We start from the raw sequence: 24,646 nt of genomic DNA on the forward strand, positions 1-24,646 counted from the left end.
TGTTCTAGGATAAAGCAGCCACTTGACTGGCACCCCATTCACTCCCTTCACCACCTACGCACGTTGGCTGCAGTATGTACCATCTACTATACAGTGCCTGGAGCACCTTCTAAACCTTCTACCTCTATCACCTAGAAAAGACATGGGCAGAGACCCATGGAATCTTACAAAGTCCTTAATGAAGCGAGAAATCAGAAAGAATTGTGTAAAGTCCAACATGGCCTGTCTCATCACTGGGAGCAAGAGGTTGCATTTTCCAACAGAATTCCAGGTGTCAAAGTGAAATTCTTGCCAGATGTCTATTAAGGGAGTTATTGCTTCTTATCACCTAATTAACTCCAAATCTAACCTCATGAATCCAAGGTTTCCTACCATACTGCTCATAGACACTGAGAATTAGTGATGCAAAAGTCTGAGTGATACCTGGCAACTCCAGCTCACTCACAATCAGTTCTGAAGAACGGTTACCAAATCTGAAACATTAACTCTGTTTCTCTCTCCTTAGATGCTGCCAGACCTGCTGAGTTTCTCCAGCAATTTCTATTTGCTTTAACTCCAGCTCCCTGCTTGCTCCATCAAAAGTGCCATCTTGGACACTGGGTACCAATACTTCCTGGGGTATTGGCATCATAGCACACTTCCAAACCATTTACAGGACTTCTCTCCGAATGCTCCTGCATCTTATGGTCTCTCACGTTGTAATCATAAATTTGAGGGCAACCTAATCAAGCTGCTAATATCTTACCTCATAGATAATCCCATTCCCCTATAAACCCTGTGTTCGCTGACCTACTAATTGCACCTGTTCAAGTGACACGTTGACTTTAAACTTTTCAACTGTCTTTTCAAATTCAAATTCCATGTGTACATATCCATGCAGCTGTGTAATCACGTCCTGCTTCACAACACTCCAAGATATTGGTACTCATCGATGTTTGGATTCTTCTGCATCCCCAGTTTTAATCGCTCCATCATTGGTGTCTCTGTCTTCAGTTGCCAAGGCCCCCTATGTTTTGGAAATTCCTCCCCAAAGCCCTGTACCTCTCCACTTCCCTTACATCCTCTTTTCAAAACCTACAATTTTGAACAATTGTTTGGTCACCTGATTTCTTTTCTCATCATGTGGCTCGGCATTATACTTTGTTTCACATAATTCCTATAAAAGGCACTATAGAAATATAAAATGTTGTGGTTATGGTAGGTGAGAAAGTAGAGAAGTGGATGGGTTCAGAGATGGATGGACATGTCAGGTCCTCAGACTCTGAGAGCCATCCCTTGCTTCATGTGAGATCCTCGGCAGCTAGCTATTCAATAGTGAGTTGAATCACAGATGAGGCCTGTCATTGTTAGTGACAAGGAGCAGGAAGGAAGTAGCTGGTATTTTCTCTTTGATAATCCTCAATTAGTGAGGCAATTGTAGCAGAGCTGGCTAAGATGAGCAAACCCCATGGAGATAGCTGGGACCTTTTGTTCAACACTCTCTGATGTTTAGGGCCTAATGCCAGAGGCAGGGCTTCCTGCCTCAATATCCTGGTGTCTTCACAAAGGCAGATTTAGCAGAAAAGCTCCAGGTACTAAACGGTCAAGTTAATGCCCAAACCTGGTTTGTCATCTCTTGAGTTTAAAATAGAGGCATCGTGCCATTGAGGTCTACAGCACAGAAAGAAGCCGTTCGGCCCATTGAATCTGTGCTGGTCAAAAATAATCCCCAGGTTATTCTAATCCCATTTTCAAGTATGTGGTTTGTAGCTTTCTATGTCTTGACATCACAACTGCAACAAATATTTCTTACAGGTTACAGGCAGTGGGTTCTGGATTCCCTCCACACTCTTATCTGAAGGATGTTGTGAAACTTGAAAGGTTTCAGAAAATATTTATGAGGATGTTGTCAGGGTTGGAGGGTTTGAGCTATGGGGAGAGGCTGAGTAGGCTGGGGCTGTTTTCCCTGGCGTGTTGGAGCTTATAGAGGTTTATAAAATCATAGGGGCATGGATAGGGTAAATAGACAAGGTCTTTTGTCTGGGGTGGGGGAGTCCAGAACTAGAGGGCATAGGTTTAGGGTCAGAGGAGAAAAATTTAAAAGGGACCTAAGAGGCAACTTTTTCACACAGAGGGTGGTGCATATATGGAATGAGCTGCCAGAGGAAGTGGTGGAGGCTGGTACAATTACAACACAACCACCTGATGAAGGAGCAGGGCTCTGAAAGCTGATGCTTCCAAATAAACCTGTTGGACTATAACCTGGTGTTGTATGATTTTTAACATTTAAAAGGCAACTGGATGGGTATATGAATAGGAAGAGTTTAGAGGGATATGGATCAAGTGCTGGCAAATGGGACTAGATTAGTATAGGATATCTGGTCTGCATGGGTGAGTTTGACTCTATGACTCTGGGTGAAGAAATGTTTCCTCACACCCTCTCTAAACCTGCCTCCCCTAAGTTTAAATCTATTCCCCCTTTTATTGATCCTTCCACCAAGTTTCTTCTGTCTATGCCCCTCACACTTTATACATCTCAACCATATGTCCCTCAGCCTCCTCTGCTCCATGGAAAACAGCTGCAGTCTGTCCAGTCTTTCCTCATAACTAAACGCTCCAGCCCAGGCAACATCCTGGTAAATCTCCCTTCCATCCTCTCCATTGTAATCACATCCCTCCTGGAACACAGAATTCACAACTGCACACAATACTCTAGGTTCATCAAAATTAGATGTTTAAGGAGGTTTCACTGGGTAAATTCACTGGGTAAATTAGTTCCTCTGCTGATAGACCCAAACAGCAAAATACCAAGATCTTTAAAATTAGAACTGGACCATTTAAGAAGCAGTTAGAAGTTGAAAGTTTTAAGGCAAAGATCAATTTTTCTCAGTAAAAGTATTATGGAACAGAGCTGGATAAAATACATTTGAGATGAGCCATGTCTGATTGAAAGAGGGAAATAGGAATGAGGGGCTGAATAGACAAAGGCTCTTCCCACCACCTCACTCTGCTACGCCCTCACACTACCCCTCACTCACTATCTCCCATGCCCTCACTCACTACCTCGACGCCCTTACTCACGCCCCTCTACCCTCTCACACAGTCCCCCCCACCTCTTCACTCACTACCCCCACCTCCTCACTCACTCACCCCCACCCCCTCACTATCCCCCCCTCCTCATTCACCTTACCCCTACCCCTACTCACCACATCCCTCCCCATCCAGGGTACCCCCTTGCTGACTGCCATCCTTACAGAGTGTGGTACACAGAACATTCAAGCAGGGCCTGGGGACTGAGCTTGACGGACGCACTGAGGGGTCTGGAGCGGGTGACCATACGTTGGGAAGGGCTTAGTGAGCAAGGTCCTATTCCTGGATTAATTCTGAGAAAACTGCAATCCTCCGTCGTGGCAGAGAGACTATTTTAGACAAAGCCAGGTTGTCGTGCCACTGCACCTTGTTCAAATTACTTTGTTTTGCTGCTGTTCTTTGGTTCTGAAACTGCTGTTGTTGTAAAGACACAGGCACTGCCACTGCATAAGCAGATAATGTGTTGGCTATAGCTTATAGTGACAGCAAAGGCAGCATTTATATAGTACCTATCACATCCTGAGGATTTTCTAAAGCACTTAATGTCTTTCCCAGTGTGGTTGTTACTGTAATCCAGGAAATATGGCAGTCAAAGCATTGCAGACAAGAGCTGGAAAGATATGATGATGTTGTACACCATTAGTTAGGCTGGAGCACTGTGTGCATTCTGGTCCCCACACACTGTAGGGAGAGTGTGGATGCACTGGAGGAGGGGCAGAGGGGGTTCACCAGGATGTTACCTGGGATGGAGCCTTTTTGTGATGAAGAGAATCTGGATACACAGGAGGGTGGACCTGTTGATGCAAAGCTCTGAGTGGCATAACTAGGGGAGATTGGGATAAGCCTTTCCCTTTAGTGAAGGGGACAGTTACCAGAGGCACAGAATTAAAGTAAAGAGCAGAAGATTTAGCGGAGATTTATGGAAAATTGTTTTCACCCAGAGGATGGTGGATATCTAGAATTCACTGCCTGGAAGGGTGGTAGAGGTGGAACCTGGATATAGGTTTGCTCACTGAGCTGGAAGGTTCATTTCCAGACGTTTCGTCACCCTACTAGGTAACATCTTCAGTGGGCCTCCAGGCAAAACACTGCTGATGATTCCTGTTTATATTTATATGTTTGGGTTTCTTTGGGTTGGTGATGTCATTTCCTGTGGTGATGTCATTTCCTGTCCTTTTTCTCAGGGAGTGGTAGATGGGGTCTAACTTGATGTGTTGGTGATAGAGCTTCAGTTCGAATGCCATGCTTCTAGAAATTCTCATGCATGTCTCACATGAGACATGAACAAGAATTCCTAGAAGCATGGCATTCCACCCGGAACTCTATCAACAAACACATCAAGTTAGACCCCATCTACCACTCCCTGAGAAAAAGGACAGGAAATGACATCACCACAGGAAATGACATCACCAACCCAAAGAAACCCAATCATATAAATAGAAACAGGAATCATCAGCAGTGCTTTGCCCGGAGGCCCACTGAAGATGTTACCGAGTAGGGTGACGAAACGTCTGGAAATGAACCTTCCAGGTCAGCGAGAAAACCTACATCCAGATCCTCAACCTGAGCTACAAATCTTCTCAAAACTCGCTAAGGTAGAACCTTTATAATGTTTTGGATGACTTTTGAGGAATCCTTGAAACATCATAGCATACCCAGGCTACAGGCCAAATGCTGGGAAATGGGATTAGAATAGATAGGTGCTCGATGACTGATGCAGACATAATGGGCCAAAGAGCCTCTTTCTCTACTGTAAAACTCTATAACCCTATGACTGTGATTATCTCTGCGCGGTTAGCTCATCCAAACAGCAATTAAGTAAACAACCTAACCATCGACTGAGGAGTAAATATCGTCCAGCATACGAGAAGAATTGTCCATCAGTATTGTGGAATATTTTATGTTCACGTGAGAGAGCAGACAGGCCATTAGATTAATGCCTCATCTGGAGGACTTCACTTCAGAGAGTGGAGCCAGTCCTCAATGCAGCATTGGGATGGTCAGTGTGGGCGATGACTCCAGGCATCTGGACTGCAGCATGAACTCTTCAGACTGCGTGCTACAAACTGGGACACAACTCACTTCAGATAGCAATGGAATGGCTGATAATAGGCAGTTAAGAGTGACAGCAGAACTGTGCATTACTGTACCTGACACCATAGAAGGCAGCAGACATCAGGATTTCATTGTGAATGGCAAGACCCATGAAACGTGGCTCATGATAGGTGGATGGTACTGTTCGCACGGCATAGCAGAGATAGCTTCCCCAGCACAGCAAGAGGAACTCAGCTGCCAAGACAGAATAGAAAATACAGGAAGACATCAGTAACCTATAGAAACTATAGGTTAAAGTTCAAAGAAAATGTTAGGGGAGATTTGAAGGAACAAAATAAAGGAGAAAGTTCCACTGGGTAAATAAGACATATGAGCATAAGTTCACATGTTCGTAGGATATAGGAGCAGAATTAGGCCATTTGGCCCATCGGGTCTGCTCCACCATTCGATCATGGCGGATATGCTCCCCACCCCCCTTTTCCTGCCTTCTCTCCGTAACCCTTAACCCATTACCAATTAAAAATCTGTCTAACTCCTCCTTAAATTTACTCACTGTACCCGAATGCACCGCACTTTGGGTAGCGAATTCCACAGATTCTCCTCAGTTTGGTTTTAAATTTGCCACCCCTTAGCCTAAGACTATGACCTCTTGTCCTAGAATGCCCCACAAAAGGAAGCATCCATTCCACGTCTATTTTATCCCTACCTTTTATCATCTTGAATACCTCAATTTGATCTCCTAAATTCCAGAGAGTATAAGCCTAAACTGTTCAGCCCATTGAGTTTGCTCCACTATTTGATCATGCCTGATACGTTTCTCACCCTCAGTCTCCTGCCTTCTCCCTATAATCCTGATCCCTTTACCAATCACGAACCTCTTAAAAAGCTTGCACAAGCACTTTGGGCAGATTGTCTTCCTTCCCAGTTGTAATATTGCAGAGGGGGTATTTGTCAGGAAACAAAGTCCAGGGGACTATGACTGCTAATTTAACAAATCTAAAAGGATCTATATAAGGAGGCCATGACCAGATGTTACATCTTGTTCAGAATTGCATAGCCAGAGATTGCAGCCTTCATTTATAGGGGGTAAATTAACCTCACGGTAGAAGTGCTTTAGTGTCTGAATGGTCAAGCTAAAGAATAGATTTCTTAAGAAGATGGCAGCAACATTTTGTACAGTAACATTCAAATGGAAATTGTAGGGCTCTTTCAGAAGATGAAATTTCGAAGATAGTGGGCTGAATTTTCTATGGGTGGGGCAGATACTATTACATGCTCTTGCCTGCATTACAAAAGTCAGTTCTAAATGGACCAGCTTAAACAAGAAGATCCCCCAGCCCCACAGCAACAGTACACTATGTTGGTTTGAACACTGTACCAGGCCATCAGAGTGCCCGGTGGTATTGCAAGCCCCTGAGACTAGGGAAAGTCCTGGACACATAAGATCACATGGGATTGGGCACAAAGTTGGGTAGGGGGTTAAGGCGAGGGGGGTTTGGAGGGCAAATGCAGAAGCACAAAGTGGGGGAGAATATTCATCTTGGGAGTACACTCAATGTGCACATCATCCCACCACCCCCTCCCGAAAGATATATCCCATTTTCTTCCCAGATTATCAACCCAGATGATGAAATGTGGACACTCCTTTCAATCCCACCTGCCCACATCAACTGGCATTGGCAGCATAATGTTTGGGTAAAAAAAACTGAAAGTGCTGCAAAAACTCAATAGGTTTGGCCGTTTCTGTGGCGAGAGAAACAGTGTTAACATTTCCAGTCCGACATGACTTCAAGATATTTCTATTTTAATATTTGGGTTAGTTGGTTGATTAAAAAAATTCAATTGCTTGTTAATAATTGTTTTCAAAATGATAGGCAGGCTGTCACTTGGAGCTATATTGTAGGGACCAGGTTGAGGGTGGGGTGAAGGGTTGGTTAGTCACCTGAGAAACTTTACCCGTCCACCCTCCATCTGACCCTGTCATTAACCATCTAAACGATTCATTAGTATCCATTTTAAAAACATGAAACATACAAACTTGTAATATTTTCACATGGTTGGACAGGAGGTACAGGTGAATTTGGACCAATGGTTCCCAAAGTTGTCCACCACTGGGGATTTCCTTCCCTCAGGTCTAAGTCTGCTGTAGACTCATTGATGAAGACTGATTGAGGTGCTCAGTCAACAACTCCATGATTCTTCTATCAAATGTCTACCAGGATGGCAGAAGGAACATTAGATAGACTTTGGTCTTTTCTCACCTATCTATTCCTACCTCTGATCTAACAGGGTTAAGGATCTCTCAATGCCACAAAGCTTGAGTAAAAAGGATCCACTAGGATTCTGGTTTCTGAAATTGGTAATGAAATTACACTGTGCAAATATGGGCCAGCCTTTCACACATTTGCAGGAAATTCCCATTTGCTATTTATTCTCATCCTCAGTCAACATCAAAGGTAATGCAGCACGTAAAGGAACTTCATACAATTTCCTTCCACAGCACAATCCAAACCTGTAATTTCTACCACCGAGAAGGGCATGCAGGGAAACATCAATGATGTGCTTTGTGATTTTCTCTACGTTAGCCAATGTAACCTATATCAGAGAGAGCTGGATTCGTATTGAGTCATATATAAATTGCCAAAATACTGGTGGCTAGTTTTCGGAAGTGCTCTATTCTTGAGCAATGCCATCTGGTCAGTTAGCTCAGTTGGCTGGATGGCTGCTTTTCAATGCAAAGGGATGCCAGCAGTGTGGATTCAATTCCCAATCTGACTGAGGTTAACCTCCTTCTCAACCTCTCCCCTCATCTGAGTTGCAGCGACCCACATGTAAAGACACCACCATTCATCTCTCTCTAATAAGGGAGCAGTCTTATGGTCTGATAAGACAATGGTGACTTTACCTTTAACAATTATTGATGTACACGAATGTAACATCTCAGATTAAAAAATCTCAGATGTTACATATGCAGTGTGAGTTACATACATACTCAGATTACTAGTTTGTCATATACACAGTTGAGTAACTAACTAACTGACTTGAAATCCTGGAACTCTCTTCCTGACAGCATTCCCCACATCCCCAGGACTACAGCGGTTCATGAAGGCAGCTCACCACCACCTCTTCCAGAGCAATTTGGGATGGGTATTAAATACTGAAGTCCCACCAATAATATCCCACATAAAGTGAATGAATTAAAAACATGTTTTATATTGATAGGCAATATGATTTTAAGGCACTTGTGCTTTGAGGTTGGAAGATATTCCAAGTTAAGAGACATACAGGGAAAAGAATAGGAGAGTGGTTCAACCATTATGAAATATGTTGGAATTAAAGATTAATGGTGCAGACACTCTGTACCTAACTGAGAAGGAACATCGTGAAGATGCTGAAGGACATCGTTTTTACATTTTCTTTGAATTTGTTTTATTAGTTATGCATATATTTGATTGGGCGAGACAACTGGAGTTCAGACATCATGTGACAGAGCCACCAGGAATATATCCAAATGGCAACCTCAGAATCAGATGTTACAAAATGTGGGAAGAGAAAAAGATGATGGAATTGCTGTTTGGATTTGTAAGGTCTTAAAAGCTACTCTTTAAAACTCATTCCCAGCCAAATACTCAGCAAATTCCCTGGGAACCAGGGGAGAGAGGAATGTTATTTTGGGAAGCTGTTGTTTGGGCAAATAAGGGGCAAAAGTGAAGTTGCAAATTAAAAATAAAATAGAATGAGAAAAGGGAGGGGCGGAACTTACAGAATTGCTTTCGTACAGCATCATGTTATTTCCCTAGAGGGTTGGAGGCTGAGGGGTGACCTTATAGAGGTTTATAAAATCATGACTGGCATAGATAGGTTTAATAGCCAAGATATTTTCCCCAGGGTAGCAGAGTCCAGCACTAGAGGGCATAGGTTGAAGTGAGAGGGGAAAGATATAAAAGGGACCTAAGGAGCAACTTTTTCACACTGAGGGTGGTGTGTTTATGGAATGAGCTGCCAAGGGAAGTGGTGGAGGCTGGTATAATTACAACATTTAAAAGACATCTGGATATGAATAGGATGGGTTTAGAGGGATATGGGCCAAATGCTGGCAAATGGGACTAGAGTAATTTAAGATAAGTGGTCAGTTTGGACGAGTTGGATGGAAGAGTTTGTTGCCAGCCTGTACAGCTCTCCGACTCTATGACTCTACTCCAAGAGATCTCATTATGTTTCACATGAAGTGAACTTTAATATTGTGACTTGTTTTGATAAATTGGATAATCTGTATGGAAAATTAGTTGTGCAGAATAATGTTCACAGTACTTAAATTGTAGCTATGACAGCGACTACACTTCAAATGTAATGCATTACATGAAGTATTTTGAGATGTTTCAATATTGTAAACTGCTGTATAAATGCTAGTGTTCCTTTCATCTGTTATGTTTGTGTCATGACAATATTGCAACAACATTAATATAAAATTAATGTAAGATTTAACCAAGTGGAATTTATCAGAGGGAAGGCCATGAAAATATATTCATTGTGTGTATCCTGGGAAAATCTTCATGAAAATGTTCTGGATGAGTCTATGGGATTCTAACGCAGGGTGTGAGGACATGATATGAAAAACTTTTTGAAGTTCTGAGGGTGTGAAAGGCACTATATAAACGCAAGTCTTTCTTTGGATGTGATCATATTGTTTACATTGACAACAAGGTTTAAAATGTTATGAATTTTGATTCACAATTAATTGAGTAATCCCAGATTAATGAATGAGCAGATTCATCACATCAACCCTGTTTCATCAGTTCCTACTGACTCCACCCCTGAGCTTAATGCGTTTTGAAAATATTCATAATGGAGACCCCTTATCCCAACCTTTCCGCCTATCACCCACATTTTATAATTAACAAACAAATTGTCAGAGCAAATGAAGGAATAAGAGGCATGTTTTTCTTAAGCACACCAATAATTTTCCTCCAGAGTTGATCAGAACTTAAATCAAGCCAAAGGCAATCCTGCTGAAGGGTTGGTGACCTCCATTCCTTATAACTGGTCTGCTCTGCTTGGGATGCGTGTTGAGAGCCTTTCTCACTGTAACATATGTCACATCATATTCCCTAATGGCCTTGTTTCCCTTTCTGTTGCTGAGCAGGCCTTTCTCATTAAATTGAGTGGTTTAGACTTGGGGGCTATTACAAAGGAAGCACAGAACCGTCACAGAGCAAACTGCAGCTTTAATGAGAGTTGGTTAGATTGTTTATGCAGCAATACTTTGTTCCACATCAATGCTTCAAAAAGGGGCATCACTGAGCCTTTGACAGACAGCTGGAGATAGACAGGAGAGCTCCAAGCAATTTGCAGTGACTTCGGCTGCACCAGGATCAATTCATCATATCTTACAGCTTTTGTCATCAAACCTGGTCCCACGTTATTTGTTACCAGCTGTCTGAAAAAGGGAAGGCTAATGGAAAAACTATTTAAGGGATTTATAGGCAGTTTGTGCGAATCCTTCTCTCTGGGGAGAGATGTGAATATCACTGATGGGTTTACATCTGATTTCAATGCATGCATCATTAGATCAGATTGTGAGCTGGCTTTATTTTTATGAATTTACTTTTAACTCCTAAGGTCGGGGGACTTCACTGCAGGAGATGGATTGTTGCAGGTACTCAGTATCAGTGTCAGATCAGATATGACGTGGTTTGACACAGAGTAAAACCTCCTCTACCTTGCTCAAATAACCTGTCCCAATCTCAAACTCTGAAGATGATCATTATGACATTTGACACTTGTTATTTGACACCTCTTTTTGGAATTTGATGAATGCAATGAACAAGTTAGAAATCTTTCCATCCTATGAACCAGAGGCTAACAATGAGAGATAGTGCACTGATTGGACATGAATGTACATGACAATGGTAAAAGTAACTTTACTACATCAGAATAGCTGAGATCACACAACAACAGGCATGAAGGTTGTAAATGAAAGTTAGAAGTAGAAAAGATTTTAAATAAATTATTGTCAATCATACTGCTGCACCCGACAGTGGTTAATAGAGTTGCAGTATGAACAATTTTTTTAAAAATTGAAACTTGCACCTTTCTGAATTCAGGATCTCCCAAAATACTTTACAGCCAATTAAATACTATACTATGTAGACTCTGTTGAAATGCAGATGATGCTTTAAAGAACAGATCCTGGAACCTTAAGTGAATGGTGGGCCAATAGTCTCTCTTTCACCAATGAGATTTAAGAACAGAGAAAGAAACAGAGAAGTAGGATTATATTGGGACACATGAAACAGAACCAGCTACTCAATCCAACCCAATCCATGCCAGAGTTTATGTCCACTCAGTGAAGTGGATAAATTTGACTCAAATTAGACACAGAGAGAGAGAATTAAAAATAAAGATTAGATTAGAGAAAAAAGAGAAAGGAAAAGTAGGCTTTACTATAATAAACATAACAATAAAAAGTCTTGAAATGGTAGAAAAAGTTACTATCTACAGAATAACAGCAAATTACTACGGATGCTGGAATCTGAAACCAAAAGAGAAAATGCTGGAAAATGTCTGGACCTGCTGAGATTTTCCAGCATTTTCTCTTTTACTATCTACGCAAATTGGATTCCATTGTTCCAATTGTTTCTTTTTGGAGTTGTAGAGTTTGTGTTATGGGAACATGAATCTTGTCATTAAAAAAGGTCCTTACATCTTTCAGTGCCAACCTCAACTTTATGGTGGTTCACTTTAACTGCATTCATGCAGAAGTCTTTTTTAAAATGTCGGCAACGTTGAAAACCCACTGCTATTTTCATGTTACGAACAAGGCTGCAGTGTGTATTATTGAATCAATTCTCAATTCATGCCATAACTCCGTAAAGTGCTGTACAGTTTACAGTTTACTATTATCAAGCTTTCCACTATATTCCCAGCAAATTCTTGGTCACTGGACCCAAGATAAATCAATTGATATTTTCCAGATATATTTTTAACATGGCTATTGGATAGCAATTTGAACTAAAATGTTTCTCTTGAAATAGTGTGCCTAGAAATTGCCAAAAACACTCATAAACACAAGACAATAAAACAGTAAATGCTACCAATGGCCATCATGTAGTCCCACCGATCGAGTTGGCACATGTTAAAGAACTGTCCATCTGGAGTTTGTGACTGAATGACCAGTGGGATCTTCCTGTCCATGTTCTCCCAGGCAGCCAACGTCCACGCAATGAGAAACCAACAGACCATTAGCACAATGACAGCCAACATTTTCAGTACCCTGCAGCATGTCATGTAGGGTACCCGCTGGGCAGTTCGGGATAGGAACACCTTCAATACTCTGGAATAAAACATCAGAGACAAAAAAAGGAGGGTAAAGAGCGTAAAAGGGAGAGATAAGAAAAATTAAAAATACAGCAATGGAAAGGGAGGAGGTAAAGATATAATTGGAGGGGACAGAAAAATAATCATTTATGTAGAACCTTTAACGTAGGAAACCAGCTCAAACTGTTTTCCAGCAACAGAATTCTGGAAGTTAATTTATTCATAAGTTCAATATAAAGAAAGACTGTACTAAGTGAATTGGGGAAATGTTATTTAGCTCATAATCATTAGTAGACCAGGTACGAGTAGCTCTATCAACATTCTCATCTTATTCTCATTCCTCATGGCAGATAGTTGTATTTTGTTCAATCAGGAATCCAAAATATTTTCTAGGTAACATTCCACATGCTGAATAATGTGCTAGCTATTGCTGCTACAGCAAATTCTGTTGTCATATCCAAGTAGTTTTATTTATTTAAGTTTCAGTTGCATTCTGGAACTGATGGAGAACTCATTAACTCTCAGAATGTCGCATTGACGTTTGGCACTCCATTGAAATTGCAACACACACACACACACACACACACACACACACACAATCACACTTTTGGACTTCAAGTGAATCTTGATCCATATGTAGAATGATAGTTTAACACTAATCCTTAGAATTATTGATTTAATTGCAGAGAAACAGGCCATTTGGCTCAAATGGTTCATGCTGGTGTTCCAGCATGCTCCACACACATCTCCTCATCCCACCTCTTTTCATCGAACCATATCAATGTATCTTTCTAGCCCTTTTTCTCTCCTATCTAGCTTCCCATATGTGTACCAACGCTACTCACCTCATCTACTCTCTGTGATGGTGAATTCCCTAGCCTCACTATTTCCTGGTTCAACATATTTCTCCTGTGTTCCTTATTCGATGTATCACTGATATTTATGTCCCTTAGTTTTGGACTTACATGAAGTACCTCTATGACTACTGGAATGGGTCTGGCTGGGTTACAATTCAGAGGGTCATTGTGGACTTGTTGGGCCGAAGGGCCTGCTACCACACACTGTAGGGATTCTATAAAAAAAACTTTTTTCAAAATCTATCAGCAACCCACCCTCTTCCGCCTCCTTAAACTCCGCTTCCAGGGGAATGTTGACCTGATCCCAGACATTTTCTATGGTCGCCAGGAGATGGACAGATAGATAACGGATAGACAACATAAAGACACAGAAATACAATAGGTTTACAACTGATGAACAACAGACAGCAGATATGCAACAGATAGACAACAGATAGGCAACAGACAAGACAACAGACAAGACAACAGATAAGACAACAGATAAGACAACAGATAAGACAACAGATAAGACAACAGATAAGACAACAGATAAGACAACAGATAAGACAACAGATAAGACAACAGATAAGACAACAGATATACAGAGATAGACAACAGCTAGATGACAGATAGTCAAGATATACAACAGATAACAGATAGACAACAGGTACACAACAGATCTGCAACAGACAGACAACATAAAGACACAGAAATAGGACAGATAGGCAACAGATAGACGACTTAAAGACTCAGAAATACAACAGATATACAACAGATAGACGACATAAGGACACACAAATACAATAGATATACAACTGATGGACAACAGACAGCAGATATGCAACAGATAGACAGCAGATATGCAACAGATAGACAACTGATAGACAACTGATAGACAGCTGATAGACAGCTGATAGACAGCTGATAGACAGCTGATAGACAGCTGATAGACTACAGATAGACAGCTGATAGACAGCTGATAGACAGCTGATAGACAGCTGATAGACAGCTGATAGACTACAAATAGACTATAAATAGACAACAGATAGACAACACATAGACTACAGATAGACAACAGATATGCAACAGATATGCAACAGATATGCAACAGATAGACTGCAGATAGACAACTGGTAGACAACTGGTAGACAACTGGTAGACTACAGATAGACTACAGATAGACTACAGATATGCAACAGATAGACTGCAGATATGCAACAGATAGACTGCAGATATGCAACAGATATGCAACAGATAGACTGCAGATATGCAACAGATAGACTACAGATAGACAACAGATATGCAACAGATAGACTGCAGATATGCAACAGATAGACTACAGATAGACAACAGATATGCAACAGATATGCAACAGATATGCAACAGATAGACTGCAGATATGCAACAGATAGACTACAGATAGACTACAGATAGACAACTGATAGACAACTGATAGACTACAAATAGACAACAGATAGACAACAGATAGACTACAGATATGCAACAGATAGACTACAGATAGACTACAGATATGCAACGGATAGACTACAGATAGACTGCAGATCAACTACAGATATGCAACAGATAGACTACAGATAGACTACAGATATGCAACGGATAGACTACAGATAGACTGCAGATCAACTACAGATATGCAACAGATACACTACAGATAGACTACAGATAGAGTTCAGATAGACAACTGATAGACAATAGATAGACTACAGATAGACTACAGAGAGACTACAGATAGACTACAGATAGACTACAGATATGCAACAAATAAACTGCAGATATGCAACAGATAGACTGCAGATATGCTATAGATAGACTACAGATATACTACAGATAGACTACAGATAGACAACTGATAGACAACTGATAGACAACTGATCGACAATAGATAGACTACAGATAGACAATAGGTTGACTACAGATAGACTATAGATAGACAATAGATAGACTACAGATAGACAACAGATATGCAACAGATATGCAACAGATAGACTACAGATAGACTACAGATAGACTACAGATAGACAACTGATAGACAACTGATAGACAACTGATAGACAACTGATAGACTACAAATAGACAACAGATAGACAACAGATAGACAACAGATAGACAACAGATAGACAACAGATATGCAACAGATAGACTACAGATAGACTACAGATATGCAACGGATAGACTACAGATAGACTGCAGATCAACTACAGATATGCAACAGATAGACTACAGATAGACTACAGATATGCAACGGATAGACTACAGATAGACTGCAGATCAACTACAGATATGCAACAGATACACTACAGATAGACTACAGATAGAGTTCAGATAGACAACTGATAGACAATAGATAGACTACAGATAGACTACAGAGAGACTACAGATAGACTACAGATAGACTACAGATAGACTACAGATATGCAACAAATAAACTGCAGATATGCAACAGATAGACTGCAGATATGCTATAGATAGACTACAGATATACTACAGATAGACTACAGATAGACAACTGATAGACAACTGATAGACAACTGATCGACAATAGATAGACTACAGATAGACAATAGGTTGACTACAGATAGACTACAGATAGACAATAGATAGACTACAGATAGACAACAGATATGCAACAGATATGCAACAGATAGACTACAGATAGACTACAGATAGACTACAGATAGACTACAGATAGACAACTGATAGACAACTGATAGACAACTGATAGACTACAGATTACCAACTGATAGACTACAGATATGCAACAGATAGACTACAGATAGACTGCAGATAGACTACAGATATGCAACAGATAGACTACTGATAGACTACAGATAGAGTTCAGATAGACAACTGATAGACAATAGATAGACTACAGATAGACTACAGAGAGACTACAGATAGACTACAGATAGACTACAGATATGCAACAAATAAACTGCAGATATGCAACAGATAGACTGCAGATATGCTATAGATAGACTACAAATATACTACAGATAGACTACAGATAGACTACAGATAGACTACAGATAGACAACTGATAGACAACTGATAGACAACTGATAGACAACTGATAGACAACTGATCGACAATAGATAGACTACAGATAGACAATAGGTTGACTACAGATAGACTACAGATAGACAATAGATAGACTACAGATAGACAACAGATATGCAACAGATAGACTACAGATAGACTACAGATAGACTACAGATAGACTACAGATAGACAACTGATAGACAACTGATAGACAACTGATAGACTACAGATTACCAACTGATAGACTACAGATATGCAACAGATAGACTACAGATAGACTGCAGATAGACTACAGATATGCAACAGATAGACTACTGATAGACAGCTGATAGACAACTGATAGACAACAGATATGCAACAGATATGCAATAGATATGCAACAGATATGCAACAGATAGACTGCAGATAGACAACTGGTAGACAACTGATAGACTACAGATAGACTACAGATAGACGACAGATAGATGACAGATAGATGACAGATAGATGACAGATAGACAACTGATAGACAACTGATAGACAACTGATAGACAACAGATATGCAACAGATATGCAACAGATATGCAACAGATAGACTACAGATAGACTACAGATAGACAACTGATAGACAACTGATAGACAACTGATAGACAACTGATAGACTACAGATTACCAACTGATAGACTACAGATATGCAACAGATAGACTACAGATAGACAACAGATATGCAACAGATATGCAACAGATAGACTGCAGATATGCAACAGATAGACTACAGATAGACAACAGATATGCAACAGATAGACTACAGATATGCAACAGATAGACTACTGACAGATTACTGATAGACAACTGATAGACTACAGATATGCAACAGATAGACTACAGATAGACTGCAGATAGACTACAGATAGACTACTGATAGACAGCTGATAGACAACTGATAGACAGCTGATAGACAACTGATAGACAACTGATTGACAACTGATAGACTACAAATAGACTACAGATAGACTACAGATAGACAACAGATATGCAACAGATATGCAACAGATAGTCTGCAGATAGACTACTGATAGACTACTGATAGACTACTGATAGACAACTGATAGACAACTGATAGACAACTGATAGACAACTGATAGACTACAGATAGACTACAAATAGACAATACATAGACTACAGATAGACTACAGATATGCAACAGATAGACTACAGATAGACTGCAGATAGACTGCAGATAGACTACAGATATGCAACAGATAGACTACAGATAGACTGCAGATAGACTACAGATATGCAACAGATAGACTACTGATAGACTACTGATAGACAACTGATAGACTACAGATATGCAACAGATAGACTGCAGATATGCACCAGATAGACTACAGATAGATTACAGATAGACTGCAGATATGCAACAGATAGACTACAGATAGACAACTGATAGACAACTGATAGACAATACATAGACTACAGATAGACTACAGATAGACTACAGATATGCAACAGATAGACTACAGATATGCAACAGATAGACTACAGATAGAGTTCAGATATGCAACAGATAGACTACAGATAGACAACTGATAGACAATAGATAGACTACAGATAGACAACTGATAGACTACAAATAGACAACAGATAGACAATACATTGATTACAGATAGACAATACATAGATTACAGATAGACAATACATAGATTACAGATAGACTGCAGATATGCAACAGATAGACTACAGATAGACAACTGATAGACAACTGATAGACTACAAATAGACAACAGATAGACAATACATAGACTACAGATAGACTACAGATAGACAACTGATAGACAACTGATAGACAACTGATAGACTACAAATAGACAACAGATAGACAATACATAGACTACAGATAGACTGCAGATAGACTGCAGATAGACTGCAGATATGCAACAGATAGACTACAGACAGACAACTGATAGACAATAGATAGACTACAGATAGACAACTGATAGACTACAAATAGACAACAGATAGACTACAAATAGACAACAGATAGACAATACATAGACTACAGATAGACTACAGATAGACAACTGATAGACAACTGATAGACTACAAATAGACAACAGATAGACAATACATAGACTGCAGATAGACTGCAGATAGACTGCAGATACGCAACAGATAGACTACAGACAGACAACTGATAGACAATAGATAGACTACAGATAGACAACTGATAGACTACAAATAGACAACAGATAGACTACAAATAGACAACAGATAGACAATACATAGACTACAGATAGACTGCAGATAGACTGCAGATAGACAACTGATAGACAATAGATAGACTACAGATAGACAACTGATAGACTACAAATAGACAACAGATAGACAATACATAGATTACAGATAGACTGCAGATAGACTGCAGATAGACTACAGACAGACAACTGATAGACAATAGATAGACTACAGATAGACTACAGATAGACAACTGATAGACAACTGATAGACAATACATAGACTACAGATAGACAATACATAGACTACAGATAGACAACTGATAGACAATAGATAGACTACAGATAGACAACTGATAGACTACAAATAGACAACAGATAGACAATACATAGACTACAGATAGACAATACATAGACTACAGATAGACAACTGATAGACTACAAATAGACAACAGATAGCCAATATATAGACTGCAGATAGACTACAGATAGACAACTGATAGACTACAAATAGACAACAGATAGACAATACATAGACTACAGATAGACTGCAGATAGACTGCAGATAGACTGCAGATAGACAACACATAGACTACAGATAGACTACAGATAGACTACAGATAGACAACTGATAGACAACAGATAGACAATACATAGACTACAGATAGACAATACATAGACTACAGATAGACAATACATAGACTACAGATAGACTGCAGATAGACTGCAGATAGACTGCAGATAGAGAACTGATAGACTACAAATAGACAACTGATAGACAATACATAGACTACAGATAGACTGCAGATAGACTGCAGATATGCAACAGATAGACTACAGACAGACAACTGATAGACAATAGATAGACTACAGATAGACAACTGATAGACTACAAATAGACAACAGATAGACTACAAATAGACAACAGATAGACTACAAATAGACAACAGATAGACTACAAATAGACAACAGATAGACAATACATAGACTACAGATAGACAACTGATAGACTGCAGATAGACTGCAGATAGACTGCAGATAGACTGCAGATAGACAATACATAGACTACAGATAGACAATACATAGACTACAGATAGACAACTGATAGACTACAAATAGACAACAGATAGACAATACATAGACTACAGATAGACAATACATAGACTACAGATAGACAACTGATAGACTACAAATAGACAACAGATAGACAATACATAGACTACAGATAGACTACAGATAGACAACTGATAGACAACTGATAGACAATACATAGACTACAGACAGACAATACATAGACTACAGATAGACTGCAGATAGACTGCAGATAGACTGCAGATAGACAACACATAGACTACAGATAGACTACAGATAGACTACAGATAGACTACAGATAGACAACTGATAGACAACTGATAGACAATACATAGACTACAGATAGACAATACATAGACTACAGATAGACTGCAGATAGACTGCAGATAGACTGCAGATAGAGAACTGATAGACTACAAATAGACAACAGATAGACAATACATAGACTACAGATAGACAATACATAGACTACAGATAGACAACTGATAGACTACAAATAGACAACAGATAGACAATACATAGACTACAGATAGACTACAGATAGACAACTGATAGACAACTGATAGACAATACATAGACTACAGATAGACAATACATAGACTACGGATAGACTGCAGATAGACTGCAGATAGACTGCAGATAGACAACACAAAGACTACAGATAGACTACAGATAGACAACAGATAGACAATACATAGACTACAGATAGACAATACATAGACTACAGATAGACTGCAGATAGACTGCAGATAGACTGCAGATAGAGAACTGATAGACTACAAATAGACAACAGATAGACAATACATAGACTACAGATAGACAATACATAGACTACAGATAGACAATACATAGACTACAGATAGACAACTGATAGACTACAAATAGACAACAGATAGACAATACATAGACTACAGATAGACTACAGATAGACAACTGATAGACAACTGATAGACAATACATAGACTACAGATAGACAATACATAGACTACAGATAGACTGCAGATAGACTGCAGATAGAGAATAGATAGACTACAAATAGACAACAGATAGACAATACATAGACTACAGATAGACAATACATAGACTACAGATAGACAACTGATAGACTACAAATAGACAACAGATAGACAATACATAGACTACAGATAGACAACTGATAGACAACAGATAGACAACAGATAGACAACAGATAGACAACAGATAGACAACAGATAGACTGCAGATATGCAACAGATAGACTACAGACAGACAACTGATAGACAATAGATAGACTACAGATAGACAACTGATAGACTACAAATAGACAACAGATAGACAATACATAGACTACAGATAGACAATACATAGACTGCAGATAGACTGCAGATAGACTGCAGATAGACTGCAGATAGAGAACTGATAGACAATAGATAGACTACAGATAGACAACTGATAGACTACAAATAGACAACAGATAGACTACAAATAGACAACAGATAGACAATACATAGACTACAGATAGACAATACATAGACTACAGATAGACAATACATAGACTACAGATAGACAACTGATAGACTACAAATAGACAACAGATAGACAATACATAGACTACAGATAGACAATACATAGACTGCAGATAGACTGCAGATAGACTGCAGATAGAGAACTGATAGACTACAAATAGACAACAGATAGACAATACATAGACTACAGATAGACAATACATAGACTACAGATAGACAATACATAGACTACAGATAGACAACTGATAGACTACAAATAGACAACAGATAGACAATACATAGACTACAGATAGACAATACATAGACTACGGATAGACTGCAGATAGACTGCAGATAGACTGCAGATAGACTGCAGATAGACTGCAGATAGACAACACATAGACTACAGATAGACTACAGATAGACAACTGATAGACAACAGATAGACAATACATAGACTACAGATAGACAATACATAGACTACAGATAGACTGCAGATAGACTGCAGATAGAGAACTGATAGACTACAAATAGACAACAGATAGACAATACATAGACTACAGATAGACAATACATAGACTACAGATAGACAACTGATAGACTACAAATAGACAACAGATAGACAACTGATAGACTACAAATAGACAACAGATAGACAATACATAGACTACAGATAGACAACTGATAGACAACAGATAGACAACAGATAGACAACAGATAGACAACAGATAGACTGCAGATAGACTGCAGATAGACTGCAGATATGCAACAGATAGACTACAGACAGACAACTGATAGACAATAGATAGACTACAGATAGACAACTGATAGACTACAAATAGACAACAGATAGACTACAAATAGACAACAGATAGACTACAAATAGACAACAGATAGACAATACATAGACTACAGATAGACAATACATAGACTGCAGATAGACTGCAGATAGACTGCAGATAGAGAACTGATAGACAATAGATAGACTACAGATAGACAACTGATAGACTACAAATAGACAACAGATAGACTACAAATAGACAACAGATAGACAATACATAGACTACAGATAGACAACTGATAGACTACAAATAGACAACGGATAGACTACAGATATGCAACAGATAGACTGCAGATATGCAACAGATAGACTGCAGATATGCAACAGATAGACTACAGATAGACAACAGATAGACAACAGATAGACTGCAGATAGACTGCAGATAGACTGCAGATAGACTACAGATAGACTACAGATATGCAACTGATCGACTACAGATCGACTACAGATATGCTACAGATATGCTACAGATATGCCACAGATCGACTACAGATATGCTACAGATAGACAACAGATATGCAACAGATAGACAACTGATAGACAACTGATAGACAACTGATAGACAACTGATAGACTACAGATAGACAACTGATAGACAACTGATAGACAACTGATAGACTACTGATAGACTACTGATAGACTACTGATTGACAACTGATTGACAACTGATTGACAACTGATAGACAGCAGATACACAACAGATACATAACAGATACACAGCAAATACACAACAGATATACAACAGAGAGATTAACAGAAAATGTACAAGAATGTAAACTGATTGCACTTTGCGTAAATGATCATTGGTCATGTGAGCCTTGTTGATTGGCTGTTTGGTTATGGTTGCCATTGCTGCATATTCATTCACTCACACCTAAGCTGGTGAGAAGCAACTTGCATGGTAGGTACTGGGGGAGCCTGTTGGAAAAAGAAATCACACTGGGATTTCTAGAAGGCATTTAACAAGATGCCACATAAAATGTTATTGTGTAAAATAGGACCTCAAGGTATAAAGGTAACATACTAGCATGGATTGAAAATTGACTGCTGGCAGTAAACAGTAAGTTTGTGTAAAAGGATTTTTTTTGATTGACAATTATGAAAAGTGGGTTCTCACTAGGGTCTGTGCTGGAACCTCAACTTTTACCATTTATACCATGACTTCCATTGAGGGATGCAAATCCATGCTAGCTAAATTTTCAGATGACAAAAAGATATACAGGAATGTATGTTACGAAGAGGCCATAAGGAATTTGCAGACTGATATAGATAGGTAGAGTGAATAGGCAAAAACCTGGCAGATGGAGTAAAATGTGGTGAAATGTGTACTTATTCCCTTTGGCAGGAAGAATTAATTAAATGGAGTGTGACTGCAGAATTTCAAGATGTGCTAGTGCCTGACCTACAAACAGTTTATACAGGTACAGTGCATAATCAGAAATGTTAACGGGATGCTAACTTTTATTACAAGAGCAACTGAATATTGAAGGAAGGATGCTTCAATTAGACAGGGTTGGTGAGACCGCAACTCAACAGCTAAAAGGAACAATGTAAAAGTGTTGGGGGTGGTTCAGAGGAGGTTTACTAGGTTGATTCATGGATCGAGTACGTCATGTTAGGGTAGATTAGACAAACTGGGCTTTAGGAAAGTAAAGGGTAACTCAATTGAAATTTGTAAAGTTCCAAATGATATTATCAAGGTGAATGTGGAAAGGATGTTTCCTCTTGTGGGTCTAGAGCTGAGTGATTCAAGGAATGATGTCAGAAATTGGATCTTTACACAAGGCAGTGTAGAAATCTGGGCTCTCCTCCAAAAATCTGTTAAGGTTCAGGGTCAATTGACAATTTCAAAACAGAGATTTCAAGAGTTTTGTTAAGAACTGTGTTTGGATTTGAGAAACCATTGTGAGCAGATGGAATTAAGATACAAATCAGGCAAACTCTAATGGAATAACAGACTAGGATCGTGGGCTGAATGGCCTCCTTCTCTTCCTAATGGAAGGACAGAGAGACGATGTGTGGCTTAAACTTGAAACTGGTCACGAGGAACCAGGTATTAAAATTTCTAACAGTAGACAGCAGGCAAAACTTGGTTCTTCAAGTAAGCAAGCTGAGATTGGTTTCACAGAAATAGGCTCGAGATTATGTACATCACAGTTAGTTACAAATGTAACTCACAGGCTGATCGAAGGCTAGCACAGTTAAAAAGTAAAGTGATCTAACTGAAACTGTACTCTTTTCAAAAGCCCTGGTAAAAGGCTCAGGTCTAAAGCAAATTGCTGAATAAATAATTAAACAGCACTAACTGAGGAATGACAACACTGCATTCTATTCCCAGTTCCGAAACATACTTTCAGTCAACTGCAGTGAATTTGTTGCTTTTCTCCTGAATGGCCTTCAAGGACAAGTGCTGACAATTAGCTTCTCCTGATCCAAACAGAAATATAGATTTCAGAGAAATTACTTAAATGGTTTGGCTATAACTAGGGCTAACCAGATCTCTGTTTAGGGAATACTAGCTACTTTTAGAGGTGGGAAAATAATTAGACCAGAAATAATAAACATAATACAACGTCTATTCTATAATGGGATCTTTAGCCCTTAATTTTATATTTCCATTATAAATTCCCATGTCCATATTTATAATGGAAATTGCTTATGTAAACTCATCATGTA

The 24,646-nt window shown here is 39.3% G+C and overlaps 1 protein-coding gene across 1 annotated transcript in view; it reads right to left on the reverse strand.

Moving 5' to 3' along the window:
- The window catches only part of gpr179 (G protein-coupled receptor 179), a 90,753-nt gene that overhangs the window by 10,520 nt on the left and 55,587 nt on the right, over positions 1–24,646 (reverse strand). Inside the window, exons 7-8 of the mRNA XM_072561300.1 lie at positions 12,219–12,457; positions 5,220–5,358 (exon numbers count right to left, since the gene is read on the reverse strand). Of these exons, the coding sequence (XP_072417401.1) occupies positions 5,220–5,358; positions 12,219–12,457 (378 nt within the window). The remainder of the gene's footprint in view (positions 1–5,219; positions 5,359–12,218; positions 12,458–24,646) is intronic.

This window comes from Chiloscyllium punctatum, chromosome 42 (genome assembly GCF_047496795.1).
Source record: "Chiloscyllium punctatum isolate Juve2018m chromosome 42, sChiPun1.3, whole genome shotgun sequence".
Classification (NCBI taxonomy): Eukaryota; Metazoa; Chordata; class Chondrichthyes; order Orectolobiformes; family Hemiscylliidae; genus Chiloscyllium; species Chiloscyllium punctatum.